We start from the raw sequence: 27647 nt of genomic DNA, 5'->3' as shown, positions 1-27647 counted from the left end.
TTCAGGCCGGCCACACGATCATAAAACAGTCCGGATTCACTTCGTGTAAAACCCCCAGGATCCCACGCGGCGCGCCCCAGAAAGCCGCCCGCCGCCCGCGAGGCCCGTGGGGGCCGGGCCCGGCCGCTGGCAGCGAAGGCGCCGCGGCGACGGCTCCGCGCGGCGACGGCTCCGCACGGCGTCCCAGAGGCCCCCGCACGGCCGCCCTTTCTGTGCTTAGAAAAGGAAAGGCAGCTCCCAGAAGCGGCGCGACGCGACGTGGTGACGTGGTGCAGCGTGGTGACGTGACGCGACGTGACGTGAAGTTGCACGTCGTGAGGTGACGTCACGCGGCGCGACGTGGCGCAGCGTGGTGACGTGACGTGGCGCGACGTGGCGTTGCGCGGCGTGATGTGACGTGACGCGACGTGGTGTTGCATGGCGTGACGTGGCGCAGCGTGATGTGACGTGACGCGACGTGGCGTTGCGCGGCGTGACGCAGCGTGGTGACGTGACGCGGCGTGACGTGGCGCAGCGTTGTGACGTAGCGGGAAGTGGCGCAGCGTGGTGACGTGACGTGGCGCGACGTGGCGTGGCATGGCACAGACACCGCCGGAAGCGCCCGCGGCCGTCCCCAGACGCTGTAGGGAGGCTGGTGGTGGCTGCTGGTGGCGATCCCAGCAGCACTGCGGCAGCCCCCAGGTCCCCGGCTCCGTCCCAGCCTCAGGTGGGCGGGCCGGGTCTGCACAGGGCCGTCTCTCCCTCCGGGCCACGACTGGCATCCTGCGACTGGTCCCCAGGCCACGTTGCCTCCCTGCTGCCCCAGCCAGGAAGGCGCACCGGATGTCACCTGCACAGCTGCAAGTGCGGGTGACGCTGCAGCTTCTCTATCAGCTCCTCCTCCGTCGGTTCCTCTAGGACATGCCTGCGGAATCGGGGAGATCGGCACCCTGGAGAGACCCCGGGCCCTTCTGGGAGCGCGAGCAGAGCTGGCTTTGTCCGTGCCATCAAGACGTGCACAAGGAACGTGGCAAGGACCGGGGACACAGGACCAAGACCCATCTTCGAGATGCTAACACGGTGCTCTTAAAAGCCCAGGAGAACGCCCCTCCCCGGCAGCTGCTGACAGTGGACGGAGAACGGCTGTGACAACACAGCCAACACGCCTGGAGGGCCGTCGGGCTGCCCAGAGCGGGGCTGTCTCTAGGAGACTAGCACCTTTCCCGACGAGAGAGAGATCGCTACCAGAGAGGCGGCGCGGGGCATCCTGGGCCACCTGCCCGCATGGCCAGCCAAGCCGCCTGGAGCATAACGCTCCTGAAGGGTGCGTCCTTAAGTTCGCTCAGCCGGAGACCAGAACGGGCTTCGCTCCCCCTCACTTGTAGCAGGAGCAGAGGAAGTGCTCTGGGTCCCCACCCTGACCCTGGCTGGGAGGCCCGCAGTAGGCAGGCGAGGTGGGGAGTGTCACCATAACAAAAGACACCTGCCTGCCCCCTCCCTACCTCTCCCTCCCCTCTCCTTGCCCAGCGGCCACGCACCCGAACAAAAGCTCCAGAGTGGTCATCTCATAGGTGGGGTCCGGGTCCCTGGGGAGGGACTGCAGGTGACTGCGGCGGTCCCACTTGTGAAGGAAGTTCTGGGACGCAGGAGGGGCGCAGGGAGGCCAGTGAGTGTGCGCCCTGCAGGAAAACAGCCCCACCCCCACCCCTCCAGTGTCCACCCCAGATATCCAGGTCCAGAGCCAGCAAGGCCACCAGATCCTACAGGAGCCACCTGCCCAAGCCACCTTGACTCCTACCAGCCTTAGCCAGGGGGCCTGACAATGAACACCCACGGGTCAAACGTCAGGGCATGCCAAGAGCCCCCAGCAGCCAGGGGAGCTGCACAGAGCCTGATGTCAGGGCCACCTGGACCAGCCTAGACTCTCCCATCCGCATTCCGGGCGAGCCGACCAGCAGCCTCAGCCCCGTCAGCAGGTTAGAAAGCCCCGTGGAATGGCCCAGGCAGAAGTCTCCAATACCTCCAGAATCAGAGCCAGAAACAGGTTGACCCAGACGACAGACGACACCAGCCACCACAACACGAAATAGATCTTCGACCACCTGGGAAGGACAAGGAGGCAGCTGTCTCAGCAGAGGGGGACCTTTCAAGCACACACCAGCCCCGCCCCCCCAGGGTGTGGACTTCAAGGGACAGCTCTGCCGAATCGTGACTGGCAATTCGTGATATTATTATTCTCACTTCAGAGATGACCAAACCCAGGAATAGCCAACAAAGTGCCCAAGGTAGTAGGGTCAGCAGAAGGTGGAGGCAGGGCTGGAACCCAGGACCGCCCCCTGGCCTGAGCTCCTCCAGCCCCAGGCTGACCTGCACTCAGCCCTGCTCCCCAGGCCCCGCCCCCAGGAGGTCCCTGGAGCTGCTGGCTCCGCCCACACACCCCTGCACCCCACCCCCCCAGATGCCGGGGAGGTGTAACCCCCAGGCAGGGGCAGAGGCGCAGGACGGGAGCCCAGTACAGACACTCACGGGCCTGCGTAGCGCCGATAGGCATCCAGGAACACCTGCCAGTTATTCACCACCATCACGTTCCACAGCGTGACCAGGGCGGCCTGCGGGCAGCAGCCACAGTGTCCAGGAGGGGTTGGGAGGCAGGGAGGGGTGGGGGTCCCGGGGGGCAGGGGGTGAGGGGCTCACCGCAAAGTCATCGAAGTTGTTGGCCCAGTACTCCAGCTGCTCGTAGCTCCCACAGGGCGCTGAGCCATTGTCAGGGGCTAGGCTGGGGGTCAGGACAACTGGGTCAGGGGCAGAGCTGGACACACACGCCAAGCTGCCTAGCCCTGTCTGCTCCCCGCAGAGCACGGAGCCGTCTGGCCCCGAGGAAGAGGGGAAGAAGACGTGCCCCGACCTCCTCCTGTGGGGGCCGCCAGGAAGCAAGAGCTGTGGACACACCCGAGAAACAGTGGGAGGAGCCTTCTGGAAGCCCCAGAGCTGCTGTCGCTACGTGCACGGCCCCCCTCCGCCAGCATGGGGCCCGGCCTCCAGGACCAGACGGGGGCGTGTGAGGTGCTGCACTAGGCAGGCCAGGGAACATTCGGCACAGCCTCGAGGGGCTCTGGGAGCAGGCAGGGGAGAGGGAGGCAAAGGAAGAAGGGAAGGGACCAGAAACCCCCTCCAGGAAGCTAGCCCGCACCCCCACCGAGGCCTCCGCCTGTGCCTCCCACCTGTGTCAGCCCCACCAGGCACTCCCTTAGGCCCCGGGAGGCGCCCTCACCTGCCATTTCCAGGAGGAGCCACAATGACGCCCCGGAACAAGGTAATGCCTACGATGGCAAAGACGTAGTACACCACCTGGGGAGGGGGGCCGCGGTCAGCACCGCGCAGGTGTGGCACAGCCAGGCCGGCCTGTGAGGGCTCCCGGCCCCGGCCACCGTCCCCAGCCATGGACGCCGCCGGCCTCCCAGACACCCCCTCCTAGATGCTACTGTTGCCCAAAGGAAGAGGACAGGATGGTAGCCGGAAGGAGGGAGGAGCCACCCCCAGAGGAGCATCCAAGATGGACTGGGGCCCAGGGCGAAGGTCAAGCAAGCCGGGGCTGTGTGCCCCTCCCCCAGGACAGGTGTGGCACAGGGAGGGGTGAGGACTCCACTGCCAACAGGGCCAGAGGACCAGAAGGTGGTCCCGGGACAAGGCAGCCCCCGGAAGCGTGGAAGTGGCCAGGCCTCTCCAGAGGGAAGTCCCGCCACGCTCCCTAGGTCCACCAGGGGGCGTCCGGGGAGCATCACAGGGCAGCCGCTTGCCAGGGCCTGCTGCTGACCATGCCCTCTGGTCCAGAACATGGCCAGAGCGGGCACACCCTAGGCTGACCTAGCCCCCTCTGAGCCTCAGTTTCCTCCCGTGTGCAAACAGGAGTGGGGGGAGGGGAGTGTCTGATGCAAGCTTCTGTTTCTAGCATCCTGTGACAAGTCCGGAGCACCTCAGGGCACCCCTCCCAGGTGGCTCCCCACCCCACATTGTGTCCAAAATAAAGGACAAAAAAGCCAAGAGCAGCAGCATCTACACAGCAGGGCCCTCTGCAGCTCATCATCACTCTGCCCATCTCTCCTGGCCACCGGGACTCGTGCCTGGAGCAGCACCAGGGTCCCCCGTGCTCGGGGGCCCCTGCCTGGGCTGGGACACGGGGCAGAGCCAGCAGCACCCCAGGGGAAGGCTGGCCCCGGAGGGGGGCGGAGTGCATCTCTGGTCCCTGAGTTCCTGAAGTCCCCCCAAGAAAAGGGGAGCTGACCAAATCCTCATCTGGGGTCCACCTGAGCTTTGGGGGCCCTGGCGTCTTATACCTGTTGCATCGATTTCTCAATGTGACCTATGACCCAGAAAACAGGAGGAATATGAAAGTGGCCAAAAGGCTCTCGGGCACAAAGGAGACACTGGCTTCCTGCTCCAGCCCTGTGCGTCCGGCACCGGACAACCCGCTGCTGCCCCAAGGCCCGGCTCCGTGCGGCCGGCGCTGGGGCGAGGCGGGGGAGCGGGGGCAGACTCACCACCAGGATCCCGCCGAAAGCCTGCATGTTTTTGATCAGGCCCAGGATGGTGCTGGCCACCACAGCCATGAGCTGCAGACAGGAAGAGAGCAGGGCCCCTGTTCCTCCTGGTCCCACAGAGGGGGCCCCAGCCCTGCCCACCGCCCTGCCCCCAGCAAGGCGGGTGAGTTCGCACCAACCCGCACAGCTGTGCAAGCACCCCAGGGCCACATGTCCACTGCCACATACATACACACATGTACAGACGTACCTATGTACACACACACCTGTATACACAGCTGTATACGCGCCGCAAGCCACCCCTACACGGTCACTGTACACACCCACCCAAACACACACATTCACCCCCCCACATCCAGACACCTCCAGCCACCCAGCTTTAGCGGGGTCTGGGCTCCAAGTCCCTGTGGTGAAGCCCCAGGAGCAGGACAGACCACACTGCCCGCCAACCCACTGAGGCTGGGGCTAGCTCCTCATTGGTCTGGGGGCGTCCAGGTCGGCCCCTAGTGACCGAGCCTGGGGATGGGGCCTCAGGGATGCAGCTAGGAACTCCGGCCGCAGGGCCCTGCCCCTCACTCCCAAACTGGACCCCGAGAAAGCCTTTCCAATCAGCCCATTTACCCTACCCAAGACGTCGGACGACCATGATGCCGGATGCTAGCAGGTGGAAACCAGTGTGTGTGTGCATGCGACTGTGCATTGTGGGTGTGTGTGCACATGCAGCCTGTGTGTATGCATATAGTACACACACACGTACACAGTGTGCATGCAACTGCATGCGTGTGGTGCTGCGTATTATGGTTACGTGTGTGTGCATGTGTGTAATGTGTGTAATGGCGTGTGGTTAACTGTTATCACATGCACATGTTTGTGATTACATGCATACGATCACGTGAGTGTGACTGTGTGTGTGTGATTGCTTACGGGCATGCGTGTGCTCACATGCACCCGTACGACTGTACGTGTGTGTGGTCACGTTGAGTGCGTGTGGCCTGCACAAGGGCTTCAGTGCAATAGTCCCGTCTGTGCCCAGGACCCCCGAGCTGCCGTCGGACAGGCACAGCGCTGGGCAGCGGGGACCCCAGATGGGACCGGTGACGGCTCGGCGGGAGGCCACGCATGCACCGGGCAAGGACCCGGCCACCCACACAGGGCTGACGTCCTCCTCGTCTTTTCTCCCGAAAAGTTCTTAGAAAAACAGACGGGAGTGGTGAATGCCACCTCCGAGCCGGGCAGGCTGGGCCTGAGCACCCTCGTCACCTGACCTCCCTTCAAGTGTGGCGTCACATGGGTACACCAAGAGAAACTGAGGCTCGCAGAAGGTCAGGAGCCACCCCATTCCTGCGCTGGGGGTCCCGGAAGTGAGCACCCAGCCAGTGCTACCTCTGCCCCCGTTTGACTCAGGACACTTGGAAAACGCTGGTCTCAAGGACTCCATCCTGCCCCTCGCAAATGCTAGGCCCCAAGAAGCTTGCAGCTCCCCCTACACATGGCCAAGGCCTCATGCCAGTCACAGAGCGCTGGCCCTGGCCCCCGCCATCTGGACCAAGGCAGGCTAGACCAGCTTCTAATGCCCCCCAGAGGCACCCCAATGTGTGCAGGGCTGAGAGCGCACCCAGAGGGTCTGGACCCCTCCCTGCCCAGGCTCGCCCGTCCCTAGATGCTGGGCCGTGAGGGGTGGGGTGTGCGGGGGCGGGGAGCACGTGGGGGGGCGGGGCACCCACCTTCATGCCCGGGACGATGCGCAGGAAGCGGAACACGATGAGCATGTTCGCCAGGCGGACCATGTCCCACAGCGACAGCAGCCCGTGCACCGCCGGCTTCCTGGAAGGACACGGGGAGGGGTCGGGGGAGGCCCGGGACGCACGCGGTCGACGGTCGGCGAGAACGACGTGCAGAGCGCGAAGGGGGTGATGGAACGTGCCGGGAGGGCGCCGGCACGGCACGGGGCAGGGCCCAGGGGCTCACGCGGCCGCCACGGGTCGGCCGGTCCCGGTGTCCTCCGCGGCACAGCCCCTCCCGGTGGCACAGAACCAGCTGACCCTCCGTCCTACACAGGACGCCCCGGGGTTCCGGACACTGGACGCCCCGGCTCAGGTCCCAGCAGAACTGGGAGAGACTTGGCCCTTGACCCGCAACCACATGTCCTACCTCCTGACGCCCCCCTCGGACCCCGTCTTCTGTCCCTTCCCGTCCCTTGCCCCGACCCCCCCCCCCTTGGTCTCCCTCATGGCCTCACCGCACCTCGTTTCTCACCCAGAACGTCCCCCCACGGTCCTCAGACAAGCGCAGGGCGGGTGTGCGTGCGCTTCACGCACAGGTGTGCCGGCCCCGCGCGGCCGCCAAGGACGGCGCCAGCCCTGCCTGTGCGCCCCGACTGACCCTCCCGGCCCGCTCGGCTCAGACGAAAGCCACCCGCAGAGGTGCCCGCAGACCGGGCCGCCCGCGGCCGGCACACGTGTTGCTGCGTGCCCTGGGACCCCTGCCCAGACGTCTGCTGGCCGGAATCAGGGACGCTGGGTCCAAACAGTGGTGCAAGATCAGCAAGCCCCGGGCCCCGCCCCTGACATCTTACAGGGAGGTAAACTGACACCCAGAGTCACTCGCCTTCCAGCCGGCGCCCACGGGTCACCCTGGCCCTGAGCCGGGGCACTTCTGCTTCCGCCCGCAGTACGCCTGGGGCCACATGTCCCAGCTGGGGCTGGGCCTGCTGCACCTAGAGGGCACCTGACAGCCTCCTGCCACAGCTCTGGGGACGAGCGTCCTGAGAGCCAGGGCTCTGCTCCCACCGCCCCGGGGGCGGGCGGCACGGCGCCCCCATCAGCCCACTCCTAGCGACTGGCATTCGCCCTGAGTCCCAGCAGACCGAGCGGCAGGCCCGGCCGCGGGACGGCGGCCGCCCTTGATCCCCCGGGCGCCAGCGCGCACCGCTGCTGCAGCCCCCCTCGGCTCCTCGGTCACATACCAGCCGGGGTGTGGGAACCGGTACAAGGCCAGAGTTGAGAGCTCCAAAACCTTTAATTACAGAAGAAAAGAAGGCGTCGCTAGGCAGCGCTAATCTCAGTGGCTTCAAATGAGTCGCAAAGCTCGGTTTAGCACGCCCTCCCCAGAAGGGGGTTTCGGGGGGAAATCGGAGCTCAGTCCTTGTCCCCATGGGTTGGTTCCAAATGTCAGGACTTCCTGAAGCTGAGACAGACTCTGGTCTCAGGAATCGGGGGGCCCACACTCGCAGGCGGGACAGGGGAAGGCTGGCGAGGCCTGGGTGCAGAAGTTACTCAGTCGAGACCAGACTGAGCCCTTCTCAGGTGATCTCTGCTCCCGTCCCCAGGGGCCCGTGGCTCTCCTCAGATAGGAGTGACTGAGTGACTGACTGTCACACCAACATCGCTCCTGTGACCCACACGGTGGGCCTGACCCCTCGCCGCCGCCACCAGCTCTGGAGAAGATCGGACACTTCCTGAGGACAGCCAGAGACGTCCCTTGCCTCCCATCCACCCTCGTAAAGTTCCCACTGTCCTTAGTGGCTGTGCCTAGGGCTGGGATGGCTGGTGAGGATTCCGTCCAGGCCCCCCAGGGTCAAGAGAGGCAGCCTGACCCCATCGCACTCAGACACAGAGGAAACTCAGGCTCCTGCAGCGGCCCCCGTCGGCCACCCACCAAGCAACTTGCTGGGTACGGGGAGCTAGCCCCTTTGTCAGTAGAGGCCCGGAGGCAAGAGCCCAAACGCCTGCGGCCCGCGGCCCTCAGGGAAGCCTGAGGTGGACACGGCGCAAAGCCGAGCTGGAGCGCGCACCCCGCCCGAGAGGCTGGCGCCTCGGCTGCCTCACACTGTACCAGCAGGACGACGGTGAGCAGCCCGTCGAACACGTTGCTGGGGCAGGACAGGTAGCCCAGCAGGCCCAGCGCGAACACCTTGAGCAGCATCTCCGCCAAGTAGTACAGGATGAAGACGCAGTTGAGGATCTGAAAGAGGCAATACCCAGTGTTCGATCCCAATGCCGCCGGCCACAGGGCCCACTCCGCCATTCCGCTCGGCCCGAGGGGTCCTGGGGCCTCTCGAACCCTGGCTGCCTCCTCGAGTCTCTCTCTACTCAACCTTCCCTCCGCTGTCCACGCTGCACAGCCAACTCCGCCCTGCTCACCCGGGCCTCGGCACACGGCTTCTCTGCCCACGCCAGCCCGTCCCAGCCTCCCCGGCCACGGCCGGGCCCGCCCTCCTCTGGTGACCCCGTGACAGATGAGTCGCGCGGCACGAGAACGGTCCTGCCTCCCAGCAGACCCGGGGCCCCGGCTGCGCCCTCGCTCTGCGGGCGGACTCCCCAGCCCCCCACGGAGGGCCGCGCAGCCTCGGAGCTCACCCCCAGGATGAAGTCGTCACGGTCTCGGGGCAGAACGTCGGCGTCCCGCACCAGGAACACCTGTGGGGCAGAGTGCAGGGGCTCACCGCCGGCAACCGGCACCGCCACGGGGGGGGGAGGGCGGGCGCCAGGCGAGGGCACCGCACTCACGCAGATGGACACGAGGTTCGCAAGGACGACGGCGTTCCCCAGGTAGTCGAACCAGCGGTGGCCGAAGAGGAACTGGGCGCTCTGCAGGAGCGGAGACCGGTACTCGGGCCGCGGCGGGCGCTGGGGGCGGGGGGCACACGCATGCTCAGAAACGTGGGCCGGCCGGCCGGGGCCACTGGGGGCCCGACAGTGCCCGCACTCCCGATTCTGGGGTTCGGCTTTCTCTGACCTTACCTCCTACCCCACCCTACCCGCCTGCAGGAAGTCATCTCACGCGCAGAGACGCTTCCGCGCACACAAAGATGCTCATCGTGGCCTTTCACACACCGAGAGCGAGGTCGAAACCACCCGACGCCACCGACGCCGTCCAGAGACCGTGACGGAGTCTTCCACGGTCGCCTTAAATGTTTGCAACGCATTTACCATGAATTGTTGTGCGAAAAAATAGGAATTGTATCTGATAACGATGAAAAGAGCGCACAGCAAGAGAACACCGGACGGACAGGCGTGGGACGGCGACCGAGGCGCACGCGGAGAAGCGCACGGCGGGCGCCCGACAACCCCCGACGACCCCGCGGTGGCCGGGGAGCCGCCCCACCGGCCCCGGCGCACGCGCCCACACGGCCACCGACCGCGCAGGGCATTGCAACCCAGTCCACGTTCACACTCGGCTCCCTGCCACAGGAGTCACGTTTCAAGGGCTCAACAGCTAAGTGTGACCCGTGGCTGCCGTATCGAACGGGCGGGTGCAGAGCACTTCATCCTCACTAAAGTCTCATGGGGCCATGGAAAGATCTAGAAGACACTGCTGAGTGTAAGAGAGAATGCTGCAGAGTGAACACTATGCCTCGTGCACACATCCCCAGAAAAGTGCACCTATGCGCCTCTAATTGCAGGGGAAGGTCTGTCAGGAAATTGCAGTCGTCACGCTGAACGGGGCGGCTCCCCTGGAGCGGAACGCCCCCTGGCTGTGCCCGTCCCCGACCCGTGGCCTCTCGGCTCCCACTTCGTCGTCGACGCCCGCTCTGCCACACCGGGCGGGGCCTTTCAACGTCATTCGTCCACAGCGAGCACGAGGCTAGGCCTCCCCGGCAGGGGCCTGGCGGTCAGCAGCGTGGTGGGGGACGAGGATGCCCGGCGGACCTCCGTCCCCGCCACGCACCGGGCACCTGCCTACCCCCTGCCACCGGCACGTCGGGGAAGAGCATGTCCTAACACCAAAGATGCATCAGCGCCCAGACCCCCGCCCCGAGCCGCAGTTCCCGACTTCGGACCCGGGCCCCGCGGGAACACAGACATCCCACGGCCACAGCGCAAGAAGCGAGGTGTGTCAGCGTGAAAGTGTCCGCCCGCGAGTCCCCACGACCCGCCCCCGTGCCCCGCGGAAGACGCCCTGAGAAGGGACGCCCCAAACGGTGCAGCGAGCACGCGCAATGGGCCAAGCAGGGCCTGGCCCAGGAGACCCGAAGGACCCCAGGAGAGCACGTCCCCAGGAAGACCAGCTGTGGGGAGCCTGCGGCGCGGAGACAGACGACGGAAGCTGAGAGGTTATGGGCTGAACTGTGTCCCCCAAAACTCCCATGTCAGGGTCCTGACACCCAGTACCTTGGAACATAACTGCATTTAGAAATACGGTTTTTAAGCGGCAATAAGTTAAACTGAGGTCACTGGGGCGGGCCCGAGTCCAGTGTGACTGCGTCCTCCTAAGCAGAGGTCAGGACACAGACACGCAGAGACTGGACCACGCAGGGACACAGGGAGGAGACGGCCACCTGCAGGCCGAGGAGAGAGGCCTCGGGAGGACCTGGCCTGCCCTCCCCTGGACCTCAGGCTCCGGGCCCCAGACTGGGAGGCAGTAAATCCTGTTTAACACCCTCCCCCCGCCCGGCTGTGGCATTTGTCACTGCAAGTGCGCCGAGTGACCCAACAGTGACAGAGCTGCTAGGGGTCCAGCCGGCAGGAGGTGCCCCATCCACCCTCTGGAGGCCCCGCAGCTGGCATGGAGCCCCTCCCCGCCACGCACGGAGCCGGGAACTCCCAACCTGTCTCCCAGCACCTGCCCCGTGGCCCCGAAACCTGCCACAAAAAACAGGCAGGTTCTGGACACGGTGCTGAGCTGCACGCGGAAGCCCCTCTGGCGGCTCACAAGTCCACGTCAAGGACAAAGGGCAAAGGCTTCAGACAGACTCGGGCCTCCCCGGGCAGGGCGCACAGGAGGCAGCGAGAGCTGGCCGTGGAGAGGGCCACCTGGGTCAGGCCAAGCACAGGCCAGTGCCCGTGTCGGTGAGGTTCGCAAGGTCAAGCAACCATCCTCAGCCTCCAGGAGCCAAGCCACCTCTGCCCGCACTCACCACCCTGGGAGCCAGAGGCCCCGGGCGGGGCAGTACTGGCACTGGCCACCGAGCCACCCAGGAGCTCAGCACCCACGGACACTGCAAACTTCCTGACAACCCCGGGCGGCCCCAGCCCCAGCGGGCGGCTCCGGCCTGGTCCGTTACCTCTTTGACCACCCGTCTGTCAAGCTCGTTGAAGAGGTTCTGGAACTTGTCCGCGGACAGCAGGCCACCACCGTAGGAATGCACCTTCTGCAAAGCAGGGGGCACACGCGTCGGCCCGGGCCCAGGGCAGGGGGGCCCAGAGCAGGAGCAGGGTGCCCAGCCCCACCCGGAGTGGACTGCGCCGGCCCTGGCGCCCCCGACCCACACCCTTGTCCCGGAGAGGGGCCGCTGGCCCACGTGACCTGTGGGGGGGCCCAGGTGACCTGTGAGGGTGGCCAGGTGACCTGTGGGGGGCCCAGGTGACCTGTGGGGGGGCCAGGTGACCTGTGGGGGGGCCAGGTGACCTGTGGGGGGGCCAGGTGACCTGTGGGAGGGCCCAGGTGACCTGTGGGGGGGCTAGGTGACCTGTGGGAGGGACCCCACAGCGCCTGCCGGGGAAGGTGGGCGGCCGGTACCTCCACGATGGCCTGTCTGTGGGTGCCATCCATCTGGACTTTCTGAAGCACCTGCACAAGGTCCTGGGGCTTCACCCCGACTCTATGGGAAAAGCGTGCACGCCCCAGTGAGTCCAGCGGCTCAGTGCCCGGGGGCACCCTGGGCGGCCACAAGAACCTCGCAGGGGGAGCTGGCCATGGGCAAGGCACAGCCACCCTGTCGCCTGAAACCCCGAGAACTGTCGGTGGCTGTACAGAGGCGCGGAGGCCTTGTGCTGAGGCCAGGACTGGAGGCTTCCATGCCCGACACGGCCTCCAACCAGGCGGAGCCGGCCCACGCCCCTCTGCTGCTGACGCCCCGCACCAGCCCAGGACCTCGGGGGCCATGAGGACAAGCACATTAGCTCAGCAAGGCCACGGGTCATCCTCGAGACCCCAGCAGAGCCAGCTCGGCTCAGGGTGCTGCTCGGGGAGCAGCCCAGGCACAGCGGCAGCAGCCCCACCGCCTGCGGGAAGGGCCCCGGAGCCCGCCCTCACCCTCGAGGGGGGGCCTCCCCCTCTGCCGGCGTGCAGAGGACTTCGTAGGCAGCCCGGGTCCCCAGCCGCTTCCGGAACAGTGAGGCCTGGAGCGATTTCTGCAAGGGGGGTTGGCTCGGAGTGACCACAGAGCCCCTCGCCCCTCAGGCCGCGGAGCGAGGAGCCCGGCAGCCACCGCCATGCGACTCAGCGAGCTGTGCGTTTCTTCTCAGTGCACCTGGGGCCCGGCTCCCCATACAGTGGGCTCGGGGTCAGATGCCCTCTAGAGGAAGGGGGACAGGGGGCCCCAGGTGGCCGTGGGGACAGCACGGAGGGAGCGGGGTGTGACACAGCTCCAGTTAACCCATAGAGCGAGCCAGGGGGCACTGCAGAGACCGGGCCCTCCCACCCCCACCCTCTCCCCCACCCCGCCCCCTCCCGCACCAGGCCGCTCAGCTCAAGTCACGCCCCGCGCGGCGTCCAGGAGGCAGCTTGGCTCACCACCAGGTAGCCCCGGAACTGATTGTAGATGATGGCTGTCAGCAGGTTCATCAAAAACAAGCTCCCTTCAAGAGGAAAACGCCACGGTCGGTGGGAACCCCCAGCGGTTGTGGGGCCAGAGCTGGGGGTGGCACCCAGGAGCCCAGATCACACAGGCGTGGCAAATCGGGGGTGGTCGGATGACCGAGGAGCAGGGAGTGGGGCCCGGGGCACGTCACTCAACACCCGGCCTCCCTGTCCCCGACCACGCAATGCAAGTGCCACCTGGCCTGCCCAGCCCTGGCGCTGAGGATGGAGGTCATCAGCCGCCACAGACTGCGAATCACAGGGTGGGCCACGCCGAAGTGAGTCGCGGGGTCGGGGCGGCCCACACGCACGAGCATGCGCCCGGGCAGAAGCTTGCCCTGGTAACCCTGCAGCCCCGCCTGGACTCACCTATCAGGGTGAAGACTATGAAAAAGATGGCGTAGGCCCGGTTCTTGGAGTACGCAGGAATCATCACTGGGGAGGGGAGCAGAGACGCTGGAACACTCCCGGCCTCAGCGTCTGGTCCGGTCCCCGTCACGGCCTGGCCACCTGCCCCCTGCTTCGGGGGGCTGGGAGGCCTGGTCTGAACTCTGACCCTCACACCTCCACTTGCACCCCCACTAACGGGGAGCTCACCATCCAAGGATGCCCTTCCTCACGTGGAGCTGAAATCTGCCCCCTGCAACCACCCCCCACACTCAGAGCTCAGCTGCCCCGTGGCTGACTCGCCAGGACTCTTGGGACACGTGGGGACAGTGCTCAGGGCCCCACTGCACAGCTGGGTGTGGAGGCCAAGGGCTGCCCCCCAGAAGGTCTCTACAGTCAGTGACCATCCGAGCCCCAGGTGAAAGGCACGAGCCAGAGTGGCTGGGCCACAGCCGAGGACTGCAGCGCCCCACCCTGGCCATACCCCGGCCAGAGCAGAGAGGCCCCACGAGTAACCCCAAAGGGAGCGCCAGGGCCACCTGAGACCCCAGGGCCTCTCCCGCACACTGCTGGGCCCGAGGGAGGCGGCCGCCAGGGGCCCCCACTGACCGCGCTGCCACGGCCACGTAAAAAATGCGGTTTCAGCTCCTCAGAGTCAGGAGAGAAGAGCAAAGAAGGAACAGGGAAAAAAAGGACAGAGCAAGAAAGGAAGATGAAAAGGGGAAAATAAGTAAAAAGGGGAAAAAAAGCAAAAAAGGAAAAGCGGGCAGGGCAGACCCCGTCTCGCTCCCCGCGGCCCGCTCCCTCGCGGGGCCCCCGGCCGCCCCGGCCGCTCTGCACGCACCGTCCGGGTTGTTGGCGGTGGTCAGCAGCACCAGCAGGGACGTCAGAGCCTCCGGCAAGCTGCGGAAGTAGGTCAGCCTCTCCTTGTCCTGCCCGTCGCCCTGCTGAGAGCAGCGCGGCCACTCTGAGGAGCCGCTCGGGCCTCCTCCCCACCAGCGAAGGCCTGAGGCAGAGCTCCAGCCTCCGGACCGGCCAGGAAGGACCGCCCACCGTGGGCTCAGTGCACTTGACCTGCAGCTCTCCATCATTTGCCAGCAGGCTCTCAGCTCCAGGCCACACAGGCCTGAAAGCAAGGTCGCTGGGCCCAGGAGTCGGCGTCCAGGGAGGCCACACCTCCACACGGACACCAGCCCCTGAAGCAGGCCGCCTGGAGCCACAGTGAGCAGCTCCGGGCCAGCCTGGTGACGGAGACCACACACAGGTGCCTATGCAGTGCGAGGCCAAAGGTCAGGGGCAAGGGGAACAGAAGACCATGCCTCAGGAGAGCGCACGGGACTGCAGTGGCCCCGGGGAGCCCACCTCCCTTGGACTCAGGCCGCACCTGCCCTACTGTGTGTCTGGGGCTCGCAGGCCTGGCATGCACCGCGAGCTTTCTCACACCCGAGGACGGTGACCCCGGCCAGGACAGGAGACACGCAGGACCATGGCTGCGCGGGGTGGGGATGCCAAGGCAGGGACCGAGGGCCTGGTGACAGGTGGCAGGCCCGTCCGCACGGCCACAAGCTGCCGGGGGCTGGGAAACAGGGAGGGGCTGGAAGGGGGGGCCAGGCGCAGAGGGCAAAGCCCACGGCTGGAAACGAGGGACGTGGTGAGTGGTGCCTGTCGGGGCAGGTGGACGGGTGAGAGGCGGACAGGTGGTGGGGTCACCCCGAAGACCTCCAGCACCAATCTGAGGGAGCCCGTCCGGGAGGGGTGCAGAGAAAGCCCAGGGGAGACGGGCGCCTGACGGGTGCGGCAGGACACTGGCCATTTGAAGAAAGACACCAAACTGCCCGCAGGCCTCCGCTGACCCTGGTCCGAGGCGGGCAGGCGGCCTGCCTGGCCCCATCTCCGCTGGCCGAGAGCTCCCAGGCAGAGCTCGCCCTGGGGAACTGGCCCAGGGCCCCCCCGCCGGGCCGGGGCGCCGAGCGCGGCCAGTACCTCCTCCCCGGTGAAGAGCAGCATCCCGAACATGGTGAAGACGGACAGGTGCAGCGCCAGCAGCAGCACGACACTGGAAGGGCGGGCGCCGGCCTCAGCACCCGGCGGGCGCCAGGGCCCGGCCGCCCGGGGGGCTCCCGGCAGCGGCCCGGGGCGGTCCCCACCCCCCCCGCTCCCCCACACCCCGCGGCCTGCCACGCACTCGGCCCCGGGGCCTGCCCTGCTGGAGCGCCCGCTCTGGCAGGGACGATCCACAACCCAGGGGCGTGTCCCGAGGGCCCATGGACCCTACGGACTGTCCGAGGGGGAGCCCGCTTCCATCCGCCTGGGCTGGACGTGAGGGGTGGCCACAAAGAGCCCCTGAGGGAGGGGACGGGAGGTGGAGGGAGCAGGTCTGGGGGGCCGGAGGGCAACTGGGGGCGGGGTGCAGGGAGAGCGGGGGGAGGGGAGCGGCTGCGGCCACTGTGGGCACGGACGGGAGGATCGCAGCTCTCAGAAGGACGCGAGGCCACCGATGGGTTGCCAGGACCAAGGGCGCGGGTGCCTGACAGGCGAGCCCCAGGCCAGGGAGACAGCCAGAGCGGACAAATCCCCCAGCAGCCCCCAGGCCACGTGCCAGGTGGCAGCCCGGCCCGCCGTGCAAGCCGGGCACTACGGCCTACCTGGCCATTTCCCACAGCGACCACCTGATGCATTTCAGGGTCTTCTTCATCATGGACGAGTTCTGCAGCAGGAAGAAGGGCCGCAGGAGCCGCCGCAGGCGCAGGGGCTGCAGAGACGGGGGCGCTGAGAGCCCAGCCCGGCTCCCCAGGTCCCCAGGCCCCCACGAGGCCACAGGCAAAGAACAGCGACTCAGTGCCCACGCTGCAGCCCGCCCAACCTTGTGGCCCACTGCGCCCCACAGAGGGGCGGCCGGCACACCGCCCATGCTCGCCGTGGGGCAGCTGTCCCCACCCCGGGGCCACTGCCTGCCTCCCCCTCCTCACCCCACCCACCCCCTTCTCCCTGCCTCCCCCTCCTCACCTCCCCCAGGGCGAGCTGCAGAGGTCCACACGCTCCCTGAGGGCACAAGCCCCCTCCACCACACCCACGCACACGCCCGTACCCTCCACACGCCCTGTACACACACACACTACACACACACCCCGCACACACACGCAGCCTCCACACCCTGTACACACACCTTGTACACACCCTATACACAATACCGTTCACACACACACTACGCACACACCCTCCACATACACACTGTACGCACACACCCTGTACACAGGCATCCTATACACATACCCTGTACACACACTGTACACACACATCCTCCACACACACCCCAGATATACATATACCCTCAACACACCCTATACACACATGCTTTGTACAGACACCCTATACACACCCTGTACCACACATCCCGTATACACACGCACCTTCCACACGTACCCTCTACACAGATATCCTATACACATATCCCTGCCACATAGACCCCGTACACACAGATACCCTCCACACACGCCCTGTACACACACCCCCACCACACACCCTATACATGCACACGCTCTCCACACACACCCCTCCACACACACCCTGCACACACACACACTCCGCACACGACAGGCGACCAGGCTCCCGTGAGCGGCAGCCACGCAGAGCCCAGCCACGGCCCGCCGCGGCGCAGAGCACCTGGCCAACAGCCGGGAGGGAGGGCTGCATTGGGGAGATGAGGGAAGGAAACCGGGCTCGGGCAGGTGGGAGGCCCCCGTCCCCCTAGTCCTCCCCGGGGCCCCCAACGCCCGCGGGAGTTCTGACTGACCGGCCAGCTGGCCACAGACACAACCGGCAGGCCTGGTTTGCAGTCTGGGTGCTGGGGGGCCCCACCAGAAGTGGGCCGAGTGTGGGGGGCTGTCCAGCTCAGTCGGGAAGCCTCTGAGAGCCAGAGCTGAGGGAAAGCCCTGGGGGGTGCAGGGCAATGCAGAGACCTCCAAGGACGGCAAGGTCCCGGGGTGGTTGGGTGTGGAAACGGGCTGGACCAGTGGGGACGCGGAGGTCTGGGGGGGGCGTGTGTGGACGGGGGGCGTGGACGGGGGGAGGGGGGCGTGCGTGGACGGGGGGGGCGTGCGTGGACGGGGGAGGGGGGCGTGCGTGGACGGGGGGGCGTGGACGGGGGGGAGGGCATGCGTGGACGGGGGGGGCGTGGACGGGGGGGCGTGCGTGGACGGGGGGGTGCGTGGACGGGGGGCGTGGACGGGGGAGGGGGGCGTGCGTGGACGGGGGGGCGTGGACGGGGGGAGGGCGTGCGTGGACGGGGGGGCGTGGACGGGGGGAGGGCGTGCGTGGACGGGGGGGTGCGTGGACGGGCAGCGAATGCCACCACGGCCCTAGGAAGGCTGGGTGACGGGGAGGGCGGGGGGGGGGGGCGGGAGGGGACAGCCCTTGGTGGGACGGAGGGGAGCGGCGGCGGCGGGGCGCCCCACGCCCCACACCACGGCGCCAGGCCCTGCTGGTGCGGGACGACGTTTGTAGGGGGACGCTTCCTCCGCGGACAGACACACCCTGAAACTACTTGTGAAGGGGCTGGCGGCAGCAGGGTGGGCAGTTCCAATGGCCACGGACAGGCTGGGGCCTCCTGCCCACAGGGGCAGGGGTCTGCGTCAGGGGCCCGCCGAGGCACGTCCAATGGGAAAAACTACCAGAAAAACCCAGTAATCAAAAAGGCAGGACCAGCGAGGGCTTGGGCCCTCAGGAGCGAACGCGGGTCCCCCCGTCAGGGGGAGAACCTGGGGGGCCGGGGCAGGGAGCAGGAGGAAGCCACGGGTTCCACTGCCGGCCAGGTCCGCGGGTCCTGACGGAGCTCCCTCCTCCCCCTCACTCCTAACTTCACACAAGAATCGGTGGTGGGGAAGTTCACCACTCGGCCTTACAGTGACAGGATGCTCAAGCGGCCAATCAGATGGACACAACGACCATCACTGAGAAAAGGAGCCAGGCAGCTCTCCGTTCCCTCTGCGGGGTGGGGGCCCCCCTCTGTGAGAAGGCGGGTGGCTGCCGGGCGCCCGGGAAGTGGGCGGGGCGTGTGCGCTGAAGGGGGCGCTGTGCCCTTCGCCGCCCCGACGCCCTCGGCCGCGTGCTGGGCTGAGACCCGCCACCACCGACTTTTCTCCTTGGCCAGCCGCGCCCGCTCAGTCCCACCAGTGGGGGCCCTGGCGGGGCAGCCGGGAGGCCGGAGGGACCGGGACGCTCTGTCCACCTGCGTGTCCTGCAGCGCCTGGGGCCGCCAGCCTCCCCTGCGTTCAGCACTCCCAGAAGCCACCTCGGTGAGCCTCCTGGTGGCTCCAGCACCCACTGGGCAGCGCTCCCTCCCCTGGGGTCAGAGGGCAGGCCCCAGCCCCGGGGGCCCCGGAAGGGGGCCCTTCCTACGTTCTCCGCGTCCTCCTGGGTCCCCTTTTGGCTCTTTCGGTTACTCAGCACCTGTTTACATTCTCTCCACTAAAGCACCTGGCAGGTGTCTGGACTCCTGTGTCCCTGACCGGCCCCGATGGATATGGACATCCCCAACTCACCGGAGGGTGCTTCTGGCTGCTCTGAGGGGAACACAGAGGCCACCATGGGAGAGGCCTGGGGCCCGCCACCCCACAGAGCTTGGGGCACATGCTGGGGTGAGGGCCCGGGGTGGTGCTTTCATGGGGCGGGGGGCGCCCGGTGCAGGAATCAGCTGAAAGGGGCTGAGGGAGGACTCAGGAGCCCTAGAACTTGCCCCAGGTCCTCGAGCCTTCTCTGGGCCTCAGTGTCTTTTTCTGCAAGATGGGACCAGGGCTCTCCAGGAATGGTGACTGGCGAACGATGGAGGGTAGGCAGAGCTGGGCCTGTGGCCGGTGGCGGGGGGAAGGGGGGGCCTTGCTGGGCCTTGAGACTACCCCCCACCATTCGCCTGGCAGCTGCACCCTCAGCCCGCCTCAGAGCCCCCTCGCCACCTACCTCCTGACAGACGAGACTCAGCGACACCGTCCAGTCCACGAGGGACACAACCAGCACCACGAGGTAGTCCAGCAGCCAGAGGCTCTTCTGGAACTGGGCCCACCCCACCAGGTAGCTCTGCAAGAGGGACGGTGGGGGAGTGGGGGGCAGGCGGCCATGCAGACACCAGCCCCTCGGCCAGCAGGGCTGCACACAGACAAGGCTGGGGTGGCCAGAGCACAGAGCGCCTCGGCGAGCACTGAGCCTCCACGGGACTCGGGGAGCAGGAGGCTGAGCTCCCCACCCCACCCCAGGACCCCGGGCAGCCAGTGACCTCGAGCTCGGCACTTAATGGCTCCGGCCTTGGTCTCCTCCTGCCTGGCGCGGTTCCCGCCTGCTCTGCCCATCCAACCATCAACTTAGCTTGTGCGGCAAAATGCAAAGGTACGAGACTCCTCCAGAACACCCCGGAACAGAGAGCAGAGGCTCCGGCACACCCCCACCACCCTGCGGGGGTCTGGGAGGGGGGACTCTTGTCGCCAGTTCCGCCCTCGCCTAACTGCTGCCCCCCACCAAGGCCAATGCCCCAGAGGTCACCGCTCACCTTTTGAGAGTTCCCAAACACACCGACCATTCAAAACACGCTAATGAGAACTTCTCACCAGTTTCAGTTCCAGTTAAAAAACCCCCAAGACCTCCTAACGGCATAATGGGCTAAAAAAGGAGGAATCAGAAATTGCCCGGGGCCCTCAGTCACACACGCACCAACACTGGCCCACGCCCTGGCTGTCAGCACCCAGAGGCCGACCGGCCCCTCCTCGGCAGAAGGCCGAGGTGCCTCGTGACCCAGAGCCTGTGGACAGGGAGCTCTGATGGGAACACTGGGACCCTTGTCTGACAGAGTAACAGACCCAGCCCCTCTGCGCCTCCCTGGGAAGTCCCAGGCCTCTGAGGCTCTGGCGCCGACCAGAAGCTCGGGAGAGCAAGGCAGGCCCGGCTCCAGCTTCCGCAAGCGCTCGGGCCTCACACAGAATCCAGAGTCAGACATGCAGCAGTGGTGGCGGGAGCCCCCACCCCACCCCCTCGCCACGCTGCCCAGCTCCTCTGTTTCTCTGCTCTCGGGGGAGGCAGGGTGGGCGTGGGAGGGACACCAGTCCTCTCCCGTTGGCTCAGTGTCCCTCACCGCGGTGCTGTAGGACCCTCAGCCACTCCCAGAGGGCCTGCAAGGCTCCACCCAGACTCAGCTGACACTCTGGAGAGGGACAAGACCCGACAGAGCCTCTGCCTCAAGGCCCAGCATTCTCTAAGAAACTCCGGCCTCTGTTCAGTGGGTCAAAGGGCACAGTCAAGAGAAAAGGCAGCAACTCCAGGGGCGGTTAAATACCAATCAAAAAGCAGCAGCCGGGCTGGGGGTGCTGGGCCCCAGCGTCGGCACCTGCCAGCGCTCAGCTCACCTTGACCGAGAGGTCGGCCACGAAGACCAGCAGGCAAAGCCCCTCGATGCTCTCCGTCAGGCCGCAGGGCGGGTCCCAGGGGGCTGAGCGGTAGCGGACGTCCGAGGTGCTGGTGAGCGAGGAAGGGGTCTCAATAAAAGCCAAAAACAGGATCAAGAAAATGACGAAGCTCAAAATCCTGGAAAAGGGACAAAAACTGGCTAAAAGACAAGAACTGGCCATGGTCCAGAGCCGAAAAGGTCACAGGCAGGGTGGCAGGCCGGACTCCAGGGGCCCACGGGGCGGAAGCCGCACTTCCTGGTCTGTGGCCACTCGTGTGCGGCCAGATAGCGCTCAAGAGCCGTGGCCGACTGGACGCTCTGGAACGGAAGCCTTGCGGAGAAGCCCTCCGTCCACGGCTCCTTTCCAGGGGGAGGGGAGGCGGCACCTCCTCCCGCGCGGGGACGGGGGACCCGCCCGGACCCTGAGACCAGCCTCCCCCGACCCGGCCGGCCGCAGGAAGCCCGCGTCCCTGAGTGTCCTCACCACTGGCACGTGTCCGAGTAGTACCACCGGTAAAGCCACATCGACCCGGCGTCCATGCGGTGGTTGATGGAGCGGTACTGGAAGGTCACACGGGAGCGTGAGCGAGGGGTCCCCTCGACGCCACACGACACGGCCAGCCACGTGCTGGGCGCCCCTCTCACCCCACGGCAGGCCCAAGGCAGGGGCACAGGCCGTGGATCGCAGGCCAAGCTCAGCCCGCCACAGGGCCAGGGTGCGCCCTCGCGACCCAGCTGCAAGGCTCGCCTGGCAGACGGAGCCCCCCGAAGGCCAGGTCCCCGGGGCAGGGAGGTCCACGAAGGGACACTCGCTTCCTGTGTCCTCTGTGCAAGGCCCGCACTGTGCCTCCACCTCAACCGTGTCACACACACACCCCCCAGGACGTCCCTAGCCCACTTCTGAATGCAGGGCATGGCTCGCCTCCTGTGCCACTCCCCTAAGTGAGCCTGTGTATCATCTGCAGGAGGGGATGGTCCTGCCGTCCTCGGGCATGTTTAACGCCCTGGGCCCGGGCAGCAGACAACCGTGGGAGGTAAACCGACGAAGCGGATGGCGGGGACTCGGAAGGGCATCAGGCGCCCACCTGCTCTAGCAAAGACTCAAAGAGACCGTGACCAAAGGCCAGGCCATGACGGTTACGTGGCCCACACGGTTTGCCAACCTCAGCCTTGGCCCCAGGATGGCGAAGGGTAACGGGACCATCGGGGCAGCCATTGCCCAGTCCCCAGGGCCCCGGAGACGAGCCCGGGCCCAGCCACCTCAAGCTGGCCCCACCCACCTGGATCGCGTCCTCAATGAAGACCACGGCTTGGTCGAAGCACAGATCCCACCCGGCAGCGGCATCTGCGGGCAGAGGGGACACATTGGGAGAGAGCCTGTCCCAGGCTCTGAACAAGATGCCTTTGGGCCTCTGGCCCTTTGACCCTGGGGCAGCTCTACCCCCAGCCCAGCCGTGTGGGGCAGGGTCTGAGCAGGTAAGGGTCTTCTTGTCGCTGACACTGTGCTCCGGGCCCACGGTTCCTGGCCTCGGGATGTGAAGGCCTAGGGGTTCCAACCTCAGCCTCGCCGTGGGCTTGGCTTTCTTCCGTGCACCCATCTCCCCCTCTGCAAGATGGGGTGTTAATGGGCACCCAGCTCATCCCGTGCGATGTGGGCACGGGAGCCGCCAGGCCCAGCCCGGCACAGAGCGCGCTCAGTACGGGGTGGCTGTGGCTGCCCTTCGGCCCCGCCCCACGCCAGCCTCCACGCGGCCTCGGTCTGGAGGCCTCACTTGTCGCCTCGACTGTAAGGTGGGGCAGCACCACCTGCCACCCTCCGTCCACCCGAGTCACAGACGTAACAGTCACACGCGAAGATGATCTGGAGCCACGAGGCACTGCATGCCTCTCCACCAAACACTGAGCACTGAGACAGACCTTCTGAGGCCACCGTGTCCCGCCCCACAGGACGTCGGGATGGGGCTCTGTGGGCCCGGGCAAACTCCCGACTACAAGGGGCCTTCAGGACAAGTCGGGCTCGAGCATAAAAATCCACTGTATGTCTCATGTGTTGAAGCTGAATAAAAATCATGCCACGGCTACGAGGAGGCCAATGTGTCTGACACAGGCCAGAGGGTTACTTCCTTTCACCTGCGGCTCAGAAGCCTTGGCCCCCAGCCCTCCTCAGTTGAGGAGCCGCCAGCGACGACATGGCCTTGGGTTCTGCCCGCCGCACCGCGGGCAAGTGCAGCCCCTGTGGCTTTGCCGTGGAAGCTGCTGACCAACGCGAAGGGGGAAGAAAGGCAGGAAGAGCTGTGACACAGGGACCAGGGAACCCCAGTGCCCGAGGCCAGGAAAGGCTGCGGCCCAGGCGGCGGGCCCCGGGGGGAGCGGAGCCCCCTGCCCTGTCCCAACACCGGCCTCCAGATCGGGGCTTGGAAGTGAGATGAATAGACCTGTCGCCATTTCTGTCGATAATTCTACTTTCCTATCTGGTCCCTCAGCACCAACAGCTGCCTACATGACCCTTGCCAGTCCCAAGAGAATACAGAGCTGGGTACGGGCCTAGAGCAGAGGTGCCAAAGCCAGAGGCAGGCGGGCAGCCGCCCTGTCCTCGGGGACTGTGCGGCAGGACCCAGGGGCCAATGAGGGATGGGGGGAACCCCGGATGGAGAAGGAGACTGGGCTCCATCTCAGCTCTGCGTTGCCTGGCTGCATATCCCAGAGTGAGAAACTTCCTGTCTGGGCCTCAGTTTCCCCACCAGTACAACCCCTCAAAGTTCTTCCAGGGCGGCTGAGAGTGGTGACCGCCTGCTTCCCCTGAGAGCGTCCTGGGACACTGTGATCGGAAGGCACCTTCGTTCCCTGCTGGCCCACAGAGCCCAGACAGCGCGGGGCTCGGCACGCAGCTTGCTCACTGGGTGGATGAGTGCACATCCCTGAGGGGGTCTGGGGGGGCCCAGTGGTGTGAGGGCCTGCAGGAGGCCCCATGTCACCAAACCCCTGCGAAGAGATGGACTCAGCCGGGGAGATGGGAGGACATGGCTTCCTAGACGAGAGAGGCGCCAGAGGCCCCGCGCTTGCTCCAGGCCCAGGACTGGGGTGCAGCTGAAGGGGCTCCGTCGTGGGGGAGCCAGGACAATAGCACGGGGCTCTCCGGGAACTGTCCAGCACCCAACACTCTCATCTGGCTTTGGGTGGTTGGTTTGTAAAATTCAAGGTGATGCCACCCAAGCTCACAGGGCTCTCAGCTCTCGGGGTACCAGACCTCAGGACGGGCCATCCCCCCTGCTCCGTAGCCCTAACGCCGGCCTCCCCTCCATCCTGCGGCAGCCACAGGGTCTTGTCGCAAACCCTCATGAGTGCATCACTTCCTGTGAGTGCCCACTGCCCCAGGAGAAAGGCTCCACCTGAGCCTGGCAGGGTGGGTGCCCTCCACCCTGTGCCCTCCACGCCACTCGCCCTGAACTTGGCTCCAAGGCCAAGCTCTCCAAGGCCTCCATCCCCTTGCCAAGACTGTGAGCCCTAGCAAGAGCACTGTCTCCCACCTCGGTGGCCCAGGAAACCATCACCCTGGGAGGCAATCACCTGCAGGCACCCCTGGTACCCCACTGGACACAGCAGGTGTGGATCTCGGGGAGCACAGAGGACAACATCCCACATCAGCCCTGGACCAGCCTCCCGGCCCCGAGCCCAGTGTCCAGGTCTAAAGCCCCTCTCCTTTTGCTCCATGCTGTACAGCCTGCAGGGAGCCCGGGCAAGCCCCCAACCTCTGGGCCTCGGCTCCTCCCAGGCCCGACATGCAGACCAGGTGGGTTCCCGTAGCTCAAGTGTGCCACAGTGACTTCATGGCATGTGCTGCTACTATTGTATTGTGATTGTTGTTGCTGTTGTTGTTGTTATTGTTGTTGTTGTTAGCATTATTAAAAAGCCATTTTATAGCATAGCGATCCCTAATCCCCCGACTCATAGCCAGTAAGAGGAAGGAGAAGGCGCCTATCTTCGCCCTGTGGCCCATCACATGGGGCTGAGTCCAGAGGACCCACCCACAGGGCCCGCTGGGTGCACAGGGCACCCGGCAGCAGCACTCCCCACCCTCGCTGGTAGAAGCTCCCAACTGTGGGACATGCAAACTCTGGGCACAAGGCCCACCCTGGGGAGCTGGGCAGAGACTGAAAGAGCCATTCTCAGTCTCCACTCACTGCCCCAGCCAGACCCCGCCGGGCGGCCTGGCAGGGAGCCCCTGCTCACATTCTGAGGAGCCCATGCTGAGGCCACAGCGTCAGGACAAAGCCTGCCCCCCGCCCTAGCTCCTGCCTCTATAGTACGGGTCTCCACCGACCTGCTGTGGTCACAGTCCTCCTCCCAGGGTGGCTTGCCAGCGCCCCAGGCTGGCACCACCCCATGCTGAGGGTGTCTCCGGATTCCCTCTCAGGGCAGCCCCTCTACTATGCCCCTTTGGCGAGACCCAGAAGGGTTAGGCAACCGGCCAAGGTCACGCAGCCAGGAAGTGGCAGCACCAGAAAGGCACCCAGACCCGCAGACACTGTCTGTGCCCGCCGAATGCCACCACGTGTCCCTGCCCGGGGCCCTTCGCGGCCTGGCAAGGGCTGGATGGAGACCTTTCGGGGACAGCCTCTGAGATGGGCAGGCAGGTGCCACCTCAGCCTCTAGTTTTCTCGCCGCCTGTCAGGGACCCACTGCTGACATTTCATGGGCGGGCGCACACCGCCGAGCCCTTCCAGGCGGAGGAACGTGAGCCCAGAGAGGGAACACGCCCCAGAGGGAGCACCCGGCCAGGTGCTGGCAGCGGCAGCACCGGATCCCAGCGCTGTGTCCTCAGACAGCTCCCAGAGCCTCCCGGGGCCTCCGTTTCCTCCTCTAAAATAAGGCTGAGGCCCTTCAGCCTCTAACCCAGCGCCCAACCCCTCTGGTGTCTGCCAGGGACGGGTAAATGCCACCCTCCCCACCCGCGGGCCCTCCTCGGGATTCAGCAATGTCTCTGCCAGTAAACAGGAAGGGCAGGAGGGAGCTGGGGAGGGCAAATGGAGGAAGCTGCCGGGTCTGGGGAGGCCTGCCCCAACCCCCAGCTGCAGGGGGATCGGCCTCTGAGGAGCCTCCGGGACCAAGAACCAGGAATGACAAAGTAGAGCACAAGAACTCGCGGGTCACTCCCAGCTGTCTTCGAAGCCCACCTCGGCCACTTCTTGGCTGGGTGACTTCGGGTAGGAGAACGCCCCTCTCTGTGCTTCAGTTTTCCCGGTAAGAACTGGGGGGAAATGGACCTGCTGCCTCCTGGGAGTCACCAAGGCGATCCGCGGGAAGCGCGCGGTGTGGGTCCGCCCCGGGCACTCCAAGGGGGCTGTCCCCGGCTGTCCCCGGCTGTCCCGGCTGCCCCGGGAGCCCCCAGGCACTTTGGCTCGTGGACGGGCGAGGCCCGCGAAGCGCCTCCGCACGGCCCGTCGGGTGCAGGCGCCACCCCGCAGCACCTGACCGCCCCCCGGCGTCGCCAGCTGCGCCCCCGGCGCCCGCAGGGCGCAGCGTCCCGCCCTCCGGAAGGCCGCTCGCCTCGCACCCCGCGCCGGCCCGGCCCGCTCGGACCGCGGCGGGGTGCGGCGCGCCGGCACCGACAGCCCCGACACGGCGCGGGCCGGCAGGACCCCCACGCGCCGCCCCCACGCGACCCGGTCCGCCGGCCGCCGCTCACCAGGGCCGACTTGGACGCTGCGGGAAGCGGGAAAGCCAGCCCGGCAGTCACGGCCGCTGTCGCCGCGGGCCCGGCTCAGAAGGGGATCCGACTCCGCCATGGGGTCGCCGCGCGCAGACAGGACGCTCGCGGAAACTTAGAGTAGGCGCGCCGACCTCCACTGCGCAGGCGCAGTGTCCCCGCCCCCGGAGTTCGGGAGGAGGAGCGATAGTACTGTGACGTAGGGGATGCCCTTCGCTACCAGCCAATGAGAACGCAGGTCTCGCGTATGGAGGCGGAGCTTCTAGGGGCCCGCCCCCAGGGGGTGGGGCTCAGCTCCTTTCATCCGGGTGGGGCCCTAAGGACCCTCCTGGGGCTGGGGCAACCGCGTTCTCAGAACGGTCCCCAACCCTGCAGCGTCGGTACCACTGGGGCACTGGTTAGACACGCAAATTCCTAGCCCCGCTCCAAACCTGCCGAATGAAAAACTCTGGGGGGCAGGACCCAGGAATCTGTTTTGCATTCAAGAGTTACGTGCTTGTGGGAGTTGACCGCAAAGGACACCTCCCAAAATGGAACTCTGATGATGAAATTAGGGAGATTAAATATAATTGAGGGGAAAGTTTAAAAAGACAAACGACACGCTTGAAAAACTATTTACAACATATATAAAAAGTGTTTGCAACATTAGAATAGAAAGAGTTTGCTTTCTATTGCTGCTGTGACCTGGTACCACAAACTTAGCTCAAAACAACTCCTGCTTATTATCTCTCAGTCCTGGAGGTCAGAAGTCCTGCGGGGAGGTTCTTGTCTCAGGGCCTCCCAAGGCCAAAATCAAGGTGTCAACACCTGGAGCAGGCTCATTCAGGTAATTGGTAGAATTCACTGCCATGGAGCTAGGACTAAGGTTCCATTTCTTACAGGGTGTGACTCGAAGATATTCTCAGCTCCTAGAGGCCCCTGCATTTCTTCGCACATGGCCCCCTCCATCACCAAAGCCAGCAAGAGTGTATTGATCCTTCTCATGCTTCAAATAAGATGCTTCAAGATGCTTTTACTCTCTCTCTGACTTCCCTCTGCCTCATCCCTTTGCTTTTAAGGGTTCATGCGATTACACTGGGCACAT

General features: G+C 65.9%; 1 protein-coding gene across 5 annotated transcripts; it reads right to left on the bottom strand.

Annotated features, from left to right (window-relative positions):
• On the bottom strand, nucleotides 1-26692 carry TPCN2 (two pore segment channel 2). 5 transcript variants are annotated; one of them, XM_016131684.2, is made up of 26 exons: nucleotides 26543-26692; nucleotides 22137-22201; nucleotides 21341-21417; nucleotides 20816-20993; nucleotides 19383-19499; nucleotides 18968-18988; nucleotides 16073-16179; nucleotides 15411-15483; nucleotides 14272-14374; nucleotides 13410-13475; nucleotides 12975-13039; nucleotides 12495-12592; nucleotides 11979-12060; nucleotides 11524-11610; nucleotides 9026-9145; nucleotides 8876-8935; nucleotides 8352-8480; nucleotides 7483-7532; nucleotides 6242-6341; nucleotides 4518-4589; nucleotides 3251-3327; nucleotides 2674-2755; nucleotides 2506-2588; nucleotides 2000-2081; nucleotides 1518-1615; nucleotides 1-904 (listed from the first exon to the last, which is right to left on the bottom strand). In XM_016131684.2, the coding sequence occupies exons 1-26, from the start codon at nucleotides 26640-26642 to the stop codon at nucleotides 826-828; spliced, it is 2271 nt and encodes a 756-aa protein (XP_015987170.1). In that variant the 5' UTR covers nucleotides 26643-26692; the 3' UTR covers nucleotides 1-825. The 5 variants fall into 5 exon arrangements, 4 of the variants coding, with proteins under 4 accessions (XP_015987170.1, XP_015987178.1, XP_015987187.1 ...); XM_016131692.2 differs by having other exon boundaries at nucleotides 14272-14371; XM_016131701.2 differs by lacking the exon at nucleotides 18968-18988.
• Between the last annotated feature and the right edge of the window lie 955 nt (nucleotides 26693-27647).

Source organism: Rousettus aegyptiacus, unplaced genomic scaffold (assembly GCF_014176215.1).
Source record: "Rousettus aegyptiacus isolate mRouAeg1 unplaced genomic scaffold, mRouAeg1.p scaffold_m13_p_5, whole genome shotgun sequence".
NCBI lineage: Eukaryota > Metazoa > Chordata > Mammalia > Chiroptera > Pteropodidae > Rousettus > Rousettus aegyptiacus.
This window is presented reverse-complemented; position numbering and strand designations above follow the sequence as displayed.

Excerpts from the sequence above, each read along its gene's own strand:
- TPCN2 (XM_016131684.2), bottom strand. The coding sequence starts at position 26,642 with ATGGCGGAGTCGGATCCCCTTCTGAGCCGGGCCCGCGGCGACAGCGGC. Across the intron at positions 16,180-18,967 it reads GCAGCCAGAAGCACCCTCCG|CCCCTGCGCCTGCGGCGGCT; the intron begins GTGAGTTGGGGA and ends CCGTCTCTGCAG. Across the intron at positions 9,146-11,523 it reads ACAGACGGGTGGTCAAAGAG|CGCCCGCCGCGGCCCGAGTA; the intron begins GTAACGGACCAG and ends CCCCGCCCCCAG.